Consider the following 11012-nt stretch of genomic DNA (forward strand, 5'->3'; position numbering starts at 1 on the left):
TCTCTTGCTTTCTGATTTTGATGACCAGCCTGACTGCTAAAACTTCAAGGATGTGTCCATGTGTGCATGTGTGCATGTGTGCATGCATGTGTGCTCATGTGTGCATGTGTGCATGCTTATGTGGCCATATGTATGTGTGCTCATGTGTGCTTATGTGCTCATGTGTGCTTGTGTTCATGCTTATGTGCTCATGTGTGCTTATATGCTCATGTGTGCTTGTGTGCATGCATGTGTGCATGCATGTTCATGTGTGTGTGTGCCTGTGTACATGTGTGTTATTTTCTTTTCGTAAACTCTTTTTGAATTTAAGACAGATGGTAGTGCACTCTTTTAACTGCAGCACCCAAAACACAGGGGCAGGGGGATTGCTATAAGTTCAAGCGCAGTCTGGTCTACATGGTGAATTCTAGGTCAGCTAAGTCTATGCAGTAAAACCTGTCTCAAAACAGGAATAAAAAATGAAGAAAAGAATATCTAAGTTTATTATAACTCAGTAAATGGTCTATGTTTTTCTTTGAAACAAGAAATAATTATTATTTGAAAATCTGTTCTAATTGGTTTTTTTTTCTCCTTGCAATAGAAATTTTTGTCTATATGCCAGTCAGACACCTGTATTCCAGATAGCATTCGTCTATACGTTCAGTATACTTATGTAAACTCTTTTCTGCAAAAAAGAAAAAAGGAGTTTTAGAACAAAACTTTCTTCCATTTTCTACTTGCTTCCTGTCTACTCAGATTCTAACAGTAAGGAAAGTCACAGGGCACGGAGGGCACATAAGCCATGCAGTTCTAATCTGTGTGGTCCCCAGAGTGTCTCCACTGAGCCTCTCAGCTTCATGTGCTGTGGACCCACAGCCATGGCGGTGAATCAAGGCTTCCGGATGCAGGAGGCAGGGTAGCCAGCATCGGTGGAGCGTGTCACCCTTCCCATAAAACTACTGCCTTTTCTTAGTCATAAAACAACTTCTTTTGTTCCAGTACTGTTACTATCCGCCTTTGCCCAATGGGAAAGTTGAGTCCAGGGATACAGACAGACAGCGACTGAATCAGACCATGAGTTAACTACTCAGAGTTCATACTCCCAAACACTCTGACACGGAATGTGAACTGACAGTCTGAAGGCAGCCAGGATTTTGTGTTCCTCAAAGACTCTCAAGGAGGATGATTACAGTTTTCATTTTAATATTTTTTTTTGAGACTCCTTCGAGGGTCGCAGTTTTTAACACTGTGGCCAAATGATGAACAGTCGGATTGGAGCATTAATTCATGTCTCATAGAGTTGGGAAGTGGGGTTTGAAGAGGTAAGGAGGTTCATTTCAGCCTGTTGACAGGGGTTTATAACCTGTTCCTTGACCACATGGCCTGGTAGAAGAGTTGGTTCTAGTACTCTTACAAATCACGAGCAAGATTCTGGCTCTGGAGGCAACACGGGCTAAAGGTGTGGCTTTGAGATGGACTGTGTGCTTTGACATGTACAGTGCTGTGAGCTTAGTACCCATTTAAAAAAAGAAAGAAAATTAAACTACATCAATTTAGAATAATGAGGGACTTAATCTAAAGGAATCAGATAGATTGGATCTTGAGAAAGGATAAAAGAAATGAACCAGAGGCCTGGCAGTGTGAGACGTGTACAAAGGCAGGCAGAGGGTCTACAGAGTTCTGAAACCACACATTTGGAGATACTACGTATTTTTAAGATAAATATATGAGATCACCTAGGTATGGTTGTACATGCCTTTAATCCCTACACTCAAGAGGCAGAGGCAGGTAAGTAGCTATGAGTTTGAGACCAGCCTGGTCTGTGTTAACTGTGCTCTAGCCCCACAGCTGAGCCCCAGTCCCCGGCTTGTTTTCCCCTTCTGCCTATGGGCTCGCACTGTGGGACTCTCCTTCCCTCTAAGGTTTGGAATGAGCCCAGTTCCTTTCACTCTGACACCAAAGTGATTTTCATTAAAGTTAAACAGGGATGGAGCTGGAGAGATGGCTCAGTGGTTAAGAGCACTGACTGCTCTTCCGAAGGTCCTGAGTTCCATTCCCAGCAACCACGTGGTGGCTCACAACCATCTGTAATGGGATCCAATGCCCTCTTCTGGTGTCTGAAGACAGCTACAGTGTACTCACATATATACATACATACATATATATATATATATATATATATATGTATATATATATATGTAATATAAAATGTAAATATATATAATATATATTATATATATATAATAAAATCTTTTAAAAATCTTAAAAAAAAAACTAGAGGAGACAGTCAGGAGCCCCTCCCACACACTTTTCCTCTAAACTCACACCCATCCTGTTGTTGTGTGTAGAAGCACCCTTCCTCTGAGTTACCCAGTGCTCTCCATTACAGCACCAGGGTGGTAGCAAGTTCTCAAGGAGTTGTGGCCATTCACCTTTTGCAGATGGGATTGTGCAGAGCCAGCCAGCCAGCCAGTCAGCGAGCTGCTCAGTACACTCTCAGTTAAGCCATCCACGTCTCCGTGGATCAATCAGAGCATCTCGAGCCATGTATCTGTGTAGAGCCGATTAGTTAAGAAAATAAACGAGAGAAGAGAGCAACATGCAAAGTCAAAGAACTTGGCGGGTGGGAGGGGACATGCCCTCAGGTGGGTCTTGCCTCTCTGCACACTGTAGCCACAACGGGAAAGGGAAAGGGGGTAGTACCCCTGGGGTCTCATGGGAAACGGAGTTACCTTAGCTTCACCAGCAGTCAGAAGTGGGTACAGTCAGCGGGCTGCTCAGAATGGGTGCAGAGGGGATGTGTTACTTACCAGAGCACTGACAGCTCTCACTCGCTGGCCCATAGCGATCTAAGGGCTTTTGTCATTGGTGGCGGACAGTGTGATAATTATGTGCTAGGAGTGTACTGGAGTTCCAAATGCTTTCCAGGAGGCATCCTCCTTTGCCGCAGGCTACCGGTGACTCCCTGGTTTCCCCCATTCACCTGTTTTGGGGATAAAACCACACACACACACTCCCAGGACCCTTCTCTGGTGGCAGCTTATACTCTTAGGGAAACCTCAGTGGCTGCATAGTGAATGCCAGTCTCAGAGCATTTGTTGGGGGGGGGGGGGATAATCCTGGCCCTGAACCAGCCAGAAGTGAGGAAACTAAGAATGATAACCACATAAAGGAGGCCGGGGGTCCCCGTTAGCCCTCCGTGCCTTCCCCAGTGTGTGCGCTTCTGATCCTAAATTCTTTGATTCTTAGCATAAAGTGTAACTGACCTGTCCCTCCCACCCCTCTCCAGTTCCTTGCACAGCTAAGGCTCATGGACTACAGCCTGCTGGTGGGGATTCACGACGTGGACCGAGCAGAGCAGGAGGAGGTGGAGTGTGAGGAGAACGACGGGGAAGAGGAGGGAGAGAGCGATGGCACGCACCCGATCGGGACACCCCCGGACAGTCCCGGAAATACACTCAACAGCTCTCCGCCCTTGGCTCCTGGCGAGTTTGATCCAAACATTGATGTTTATGCAATTAAATGCCATGAAAGTAAGCTTAGTGCTATTGACTCTTTCTGCATACGGAGTGGTTTGATCTTTGCACCGAGATCTATCAGTAATTCCGGCCCTAGTTCCAAGGGTCCCTGCCGAGTCAAGCGTTGATATCAGACAGTTGTGTGTTTAAAGGAAACAGTCATTCCAGATGTTAGAGGGGGGAAGAAAACTAGAAAGCATGTTTAATACAGTACATATACACATTAGTAGATAATACATTATAACATGTATGTCCAGTGTATTCTGACAGGTGTGCACATCAGGATAGCGTTGAATGAAGTATCCTAACTCATTTGTAGATCACAATATTATGCCACCGTGTCAAAAGGTTAAATACCCCAAACACGTTACATTGAACATTTTTTTTCATGCCAAGCTCAGTGGTACAAAGCCTGCCTGAGCAATTTACCAAGAGCCTGTCTGAAAATGAAAGACGCTCTGTGGCTATAGCTCACCCGTAGAACACTTGTCTAACGTGGGTGGGGTCTGGGGTTCGAGCCCCCGTACAGATGCTGCTGGACAAAGCAGCTTGCCTCTTTTAAATACATGCGCTGTGTCACAGATCTGTTCTGGGTGAGGCGTCGGTGTGCAGTCCACTGTGCCCTCAGGTGACCTTGTGGAGCTGATAGATCACAGAGGTGCAGAGGCCAGGCCCAGCACACACAATGAGAGTCACTGCCTCTTCTGTCCCCGTGAGGAGATCTCTGACCCTCCTCCACAGGGTCAACCTCACATCAGTCCTCAGGATCCTGGTGTTCGGTTGGTTTCTACCTTAGCTACATGTCTGTGGCAAAAAATATTTTACTGACATGGTAAAACAAACAAACAAAAAAAAGCATTCATTCTTACTTAAATAATAAAAGAGCCAATTTTGCCCCTCCTCCCACACATCAGCCAACAGGTTTGGGTTGTATTTTTCTTTATTTTTAATTTTACCCACCAAAATCACTCCTTAAACATAAGAAAACTAGGTATAATTGAATGTACATTTTTTTTAAAACAAGATTTATTTATTATTAGATGTAAGTATCCTGTAGCTGTCTTTAGACACCAGAAGAGGGCATCAGATCTCATTACGGATGGTTGTGAGCTACCATGTGGTTGTTGGGATTTGAACTCAGGACCTTCGGAAAAGCAGTCAACGCTCTTAACTGCTGAGCCATCTCGCCAGCCCCGAATGTACATTTCTTACTATTGATAATTGAAAACCGTGTATCTTGAAACTATGTAGAAAGTAGATAATGGAATGGAGACCTAAAATCCTTTATTCAGTTCCGATATTCTAGCCAAGGAGAAAATGCAGTGTCTGACGGTAGAAAGGGATTAATTGATAAGCAGAATTGATTCTACTTGTTTTACAGAAAATTCCGGAAATAGCTTTTTTTTTTTTTTTTTTTATAAAACGACTTACTATCCTGAACGAAATGCAGATTAGGAAACGAAATTAAAGCCCTCAGATCACAGCCTCCTTGAATGGCTCTGGCTTCTTGAGGCTTCCGCTTGGATCCAGGGAGCCAACCGGAAGTGGTTTCTGCATCCTTCGCTCCATCTCCCTCCTAGAAGTTTGTTTATTTTCTCAGTGTTGTCACACGTCCCACAGTCTCTGCTTTCCTCCCTTTCCAGGTGCACCTAGGAAGGAGGTGTACTTCATGGCAATTATAGACATTCTTACTCATTACGATGCAAAAAAGAAAGCCGCCCACGCTGCGAAAACTGTTAAACACGGCGTAAGTACCGACTGCTGCACCCCGCGCCCCGCCAGCCTCGCCCCTCAGCGCCCTGGCGCCGTCTGTCGTGGCTGGACACTTCTTCACCTCTCTGGCTCGCTGTTCTCAGTTCTCTGGTGATTTATTTGTCCCCGGGAGTGAGGCATCAGCACAACCCTGCAGCACCGGAGCTCATAGCTCTGTGCAACTGTGGGTTCTTCCATGTTTGGAAAACACTCCAAAGATGAACTTACTGATGATAGTTCTGTTTTCATATGAAATGCTGCAGCCTGAAGCCGGGTGCTCCAAAATGTACAGGGGCTGTATTTCTTTTCTCACAATAGTTTCTTTTCCTGTTATAGAGATTTTGAGTATAAGATAAGCTGCTTCTACCTACCCTCCTAAGCTGGCTTGCTCCAAATCTTCTCTGATCCAGGGATATCATCGAATCCCCCATAAAAAGCCTGTGAGGAACGCTCCATTGTGGTTCCCCTCCACCCTTTCTTAGAAAAGTACTCCAGTGTGCTTTTACACAGAAACTTTTTTTCTACACAGGCCTGCATAAGGCCATGTGTGTGAGAGCATGCAGTGTAATGTGAAATATTTCCCTGTGGACACCTCTTTCCTTCCACAGTGCGTTTTCTCTCCAGTGGGAGAAAAGGAGGCTCACGGTCCCCAGTAACTTCCAGAAGTTTGACATAGTAATACATACCTGTAATCCTAGCACCTTGATGGCTGAGGCAGGAGGATTGAGGGTTTAAGGGTACCCAGAGTTACACAGGGAGGCAAGGTTTTCTTCCAAGAAAAACATGGGGCAAATTGGAGGGGTTTGAGTAGAAAGGTAATATCTCAAATGAGGCGAGTTGGGACTGGGATGTGCGTGTGTTGTTTTAAGATTTCTTTCTTTCCGTTTAATGTGTATGGGTGTTTTGCCTGCGTGTATATCTGTGTGTACCATGTGCATGCATGGTACCCACAGACACCAGAAGAGAGTCTTAGATCCCGTGGAGCTGTACTTATAGACAGTTGTGAGCTGCCCCGTGGGTGCTGGAAGAGCTCCTAACTGCAGGGCCAGGAGACGGCCTCATTTTCACTTACAGATTCCTAGGAGTTTAGATTTATTTGTCCAAATGGCAGAGACACTTGTGAGTAGCGGTTTAAGAAGAGAGGCTGCTTCGCTGTGTTCTTAGCTCTAGGGTTGGGGTGTGGCTTTCGTCAGTGAGGTGCTTGCCAGACATATTCAAGGCCTTGGATTCAATCCCCAACTACTGGCTCCCCAAAATAAATGGCTACCTCAATGTTCAGCTGCTTTTGGAAATAGCTGTAGACACTGAGCGGTAATTGGGGGTGATTCTGAGCATTCTGTCAATATCGTTTTCTCCCCACGATCCCCTAGGCTGGAGCTGAGATCTCGACCGTGAACCCAGAGCAGTATTCAAAGCGCTTTTTGGACTTTATTGGGCACATCTTGACGTAACCTCCTGCACAGCCCCAGATGGGCACGAGCTTGGGGAGGCTGGTGGCAGCTTCAGTGTAAGAAAAAAAAAGGAAAACTCCAACTCCACGAAGCACTCACCTCGCAGGAAGCAACCCGTGTTTACATCTTCAAGCCGAGATGACTGAAGTTGGGGGCTACTCGCTTTAACAGCTACCTGATATTTCCCAGCATCGCTATTTCTGACTCTGTATGTGTGCACACATGCGCGCACGCCCATGTGAATGCGTGCGCACGCACTCTCGCACACGTTTTTTAATTAATTAATTAGTTGATTAATTAATTAATTAAAACTGATCAGCTCTAATCAGAGCGTGTAACAGCCAGACCCCTCTGATTCCAGCTGTGGCCACACGAATAAATGAGGAGACAAGCCCATGGGGGAGGGGAACGGAAATGCACCTCACTGCAGTCCCACAAGAGAAACTGTAGATCGGGTTTGCTTTCTGACTTGAAAGATGTGAGATTGTTCATCACGATGGTGGTGGTGATGATGATGATGATGATGGTGATGATGATGATGATGGTGATGATGATGATAATGGTGATGATGATGATTAAAAGAAAGAAAATTTTATGTCAAATGATACACTCCTGACCCCACAGAAAGACTACTCCTGAATAGTGGTTACCTAAGCCCACAGCTAGATAAAGGGATGCTAGCCATCTCCCTGTGTACTGGTTCAGGGTTCCCTCCTAATGGTGTCACCATCCCCAGATGTCCCAGGCTGAGCCCTTCATCTTCCAAGAGTCTGATGCCAAGAGCCTGTCTACCATTTCACCTCCAGGAAAACCGCTCGTGTCTCTCTTCGAACCTGGAGCCTGTCACTGTTAACACCCTCATGTTGAGCTGCAGACATTCACTCTGCAAAACAGATGTAGAACCTCCCTGAAAGGTGCATAGTTTGGGGCAAATGCAACAGAACCTCCCTCTGCAGGAAGATGAGCGTTAAAACCCTGTGGCTGAAGGCAACCCAACTGTATGAGGTTTATGTTTAACCATTGCTTAGGAAGGGAATTTTGTTATGAATTATCCCTTTAACTGAAACCCTCAGTTTTACTGTTTACATGGTTAGAGAAACAGGGATATTTTTGAATCTAAAAATTTAATATACAACACGTGATTTTTGAAGTTTACATGTAAAGCCATTTCACAGTGTAGGGAACATAATGTTTGTTGTGTTTTGAGATCTGTCTTGCAGTTGTGTTTTTGAGTGAGTGTTTTGTTCAAAGTACTTAGTAGACAGTCTATCACATAAAAGCAAAAGGATTTTGTTCCTTAAGATGTGTATTTATCAACCTGATGGTTTTTTTTTTCTATAAAAAGATTAAACCCAAAATCTGGTTATGTAAGTTCATTGCCCTAAACTGTGCTGATTGTGTGTAACAGAAATTTAAAAAAAACAAAACCTTCCAGTATCCATCATGTATCTACCAACTTCCCTGCGCTCCTTCCTAAAAGGCCTCAAGTTAGAGTCCAAGATTTGCTCAGAGTACATTACCAACATACACGCTGTGTGGCAGCTGTGCCTTTAAAAGCCTCTGTCTCAAATGTGAGATGGTTTCTGTAAGGCAGTTTTAGAAAAGAAAAAAAAAATCCATCCTTCAATAATTACACGTCAACAAGTCCCCCGCCAAGCGCCTTCCCAGTCACTTTCCTTTTGGCCTCTCCAGGTACAGCTGTGTCCAACATGTGTGGGCTGCCTTCGCAGCATCTGGAAGCCAGCATCAGCACCATCTGACTCCCGTGTACTGACCTGCCATAGATTCATTAGCTGAAGATGTTAACTCCACTGTAACATAGTTGTACAGATCTGTATTTGATGCATTTAAAATAATCAAAGCTGTATGATTCGGTTTCCGGGCACTGTTCATTGTGGTGTCTGATCCGTTCGAGTGTTCTGAAGCTCTCCTGTTAACCTTTGATTCCCAAACTTACAAACCCAAGACCCTAAAGTAAAAAAAAAGAAAAAAGAAAAAAGAAAAAAATGAAGGTACACATACATGATCTGAGTAACCATTTCCTCTGTGGCCAATCTGTATGCTTTTAGAAGTTTACAAAAAATGCTTTGGTTTTTGTCTGTAACCATCCCTGCCATCCAAGTAAGCTGTTTGGACAAGAGCTAGAACAGTGCTAACAGTGTGCGCGCTCGCGCGAGCTCTAGTCACGAGCGTGGCTTTACGAATAAAGCACTTTGATGACTCTCTTAGTTTTCGCTTCTCTGTGCTGGAGACAAACTGTGATAGGACTGGGGTGTCCCCGGCCGCTCTGTGGAAAGGTAAAGGGACATGGTGGCTTTTACCTCTCCAGGGCCCGACCTTCAATCTACAGTGATGGCTAAGACACATAAATGACAAATGGATGTATTACACAGCACACAAATAAAAGAGCAAACACGGGACTGGGGAGAGCTCACCGAATAAAGCGCTTGGTGCACGAGGCTCTAAGTTAAGATCTCCAGCGCCCACATAAATGACAGGTGGGCATAGCGGCTCACCACATTCCAGCACTCCAGAGGTGGGGGAGGGGGTTCTGACAAGCTGAACTAGCCGTATTGGCAAGCTCTGGGTTCAGTTAGAGACCCTGACTCAATAGATAACAGAGAGCTGTTGAGGAAGACTCCTGATACCAAACCTCAGGTCTATACATGCACACACACACACACACACACACACACAGCACACAGAATCAAAAAAGGTTCTCAGTAGCCCCACCATAAGTAGTACTAGGCTTTTATGGAAGTATCTTGCTACAGTCTTCATGTATTCATGTTTTTAACCATTTAGCATGTTTGAAACTGGTCTGCCATTTACATGGGAACACTTTTTCTTTCTTTGTCCTTGATGTCCTTGTGAGTGTGACTGGTGAGGCTTGGGCCTTTGAACCTCTAGTTCCAATTTTCCCAGAAGTCAGTCCCAGGATTGCTATGGTTTCCACTTTTCCCTTGACATGCATTTGTCTAAGAACGTAAGCTCCAGGTTCCTGCGGGTTGGCCAGGAGCTTAGTTGTGTTTTGTGTGTTTGAAGGTGTGGCCATGCCTGGCGTTTTAAAGCACTAGAGGTTTAAATTCAGGCCCTCAAGCTTCTACAACAGACACTTGTCCGTCTCACCAACCAGTGCTTATGTTCTTAAATAACCGTTTAGTCAGCCCTAGTTACATAATGCGGAGATTGTTTTATTTGAGTCATAAAATACTTTTCCCACAGGACAGACGCTCTGCCGTGCCTTTTGAGTTCCTATACTGTCATCTGCTCTTGTTATTCACAGCTTGGATTTCCCACTGAGGCCTGGGTGCTGAGTACTTGGTCCCAGTCTGTGGTGGCACTAAAAGGACATAGAAACTGTAGAGGGTGGGGATTTATCTGAGAAACCCAAATGAAAGCTTCATTGAAATCGCATCTCACCCCAGTCAGAATGGCTATCATTAAGAACACAAGACTTTCTCATGTTTGCAAGTACAACAGAGTGTGACTGACGGTTAGTGATTGGTGCTTGCCCATGGGATGGATCTCAAGTTCTTGGTTGGCCATTCCCTCAGCCTCTGCTCCCTTCCCCAGGCCTGCATTACTTGTAAACAGGATAAACTTGGGGTTGAAAGTTTTGTGGGTGGGTTGGTGTCTCTATCACTCCACTGGGGTTACTGTCTGGATACAGAAGATGGCCTCTTCAGGTTCCAATGCAGACAGGAGCAAGTCATCCTCTGAGAGGCTCCACCCAGCAGCTGACTGGATACAGACACAACCAAACAGTTACTGGAGCTTGGGGGCTCTTACGGAAGAATAAGAGGAAGGATTGTGGGTCCTGAAGGGGATGGGAATGCTACAGGAAGACCAACAGAATCAATAACCTGGGCCCTTGGTGCTCTCAGGGTTCAGACCGAACCACAAACCAAAGAATGTACACGGGCTGGACCAAGGCCTCCCTGCTCATATGTAACAGATGTGCAGTTTGGTTTTCATGTGGGTCCTGAACAACTGGAGCAGGGGCTGTCCCAAAAGCTGTTGCTTGTCTGTGGGATATGTTCTTCTAGCTGGGCTGCCTCATCTGGCCTTGGAGAGGAAGTGCCTAGCTCTGCAGAGCCTTGAAGTGCAGGGGGGTGGAGGGGTGAGGCCCCCATCTGCCTAGACATGAAGAGAGAAGGAAGGATTGTGGGAGGCAGTGACCACCAGGAGGCAAGCAGTGAGCAGGATGTAAAGTGAGTAAGTTAAAAAAAAAAAAAAAACACACAACAACACAGCCAGGTGATAGTGGCGCACGCCTGTAATCCCAGCACTCTAGGAGGCAGAGGCAGGC

The 11012-nt window shown here is 45.4% G+C and overlaps 1 protein-coding gene across 3 annotated transcripts in view; it reads left to right on the plus strand.

Moving 5' to 3' along the window:
• Pip4k2a (phosphatidylinositol-5-phosphate 4-kinase type 2 alpha) overlaps positions 1–8928 on the plus strand; it is a 161258-nt gene extending 152330 nt beyond the window's left edge. For all 3 annotated transcript variants that reach the window (XM_052156365.1, XM_052156366.1, XM_052156364.1), the window contains 3 exons: positions 3269–3512; positions 5141–5244; positions 6620–8928. In XM_052156365.1, the coding sequence (XP_052012325.1) occupies positions 3269–3512; positions 5141–5244; positions 6620–6700 (429 nt within the window). In that variant the 3' untranslated portion in view covers positions 6701–8928. The remainder of the gene's footprint in view (positions 1–3268; positions 3513–5140; positions 5245–6619) is intronic.
• Positions 8929–11012: the final 2084 nt, after the last annotated feature.

This window comes from Apodemus sylvaticus, chromosome 14, assembly GCF_947179515.1.
Source record: "Apodemus sylvaticus chromosome 14, mApoSyl1.1, whole genome shotgun sequence".
Lineage (NCBI taxonomy): Eukaryota > Metazoa > Chordata > Mammalia > Rodentia > Muridae > Apodemus > Apodemus sylvaticus.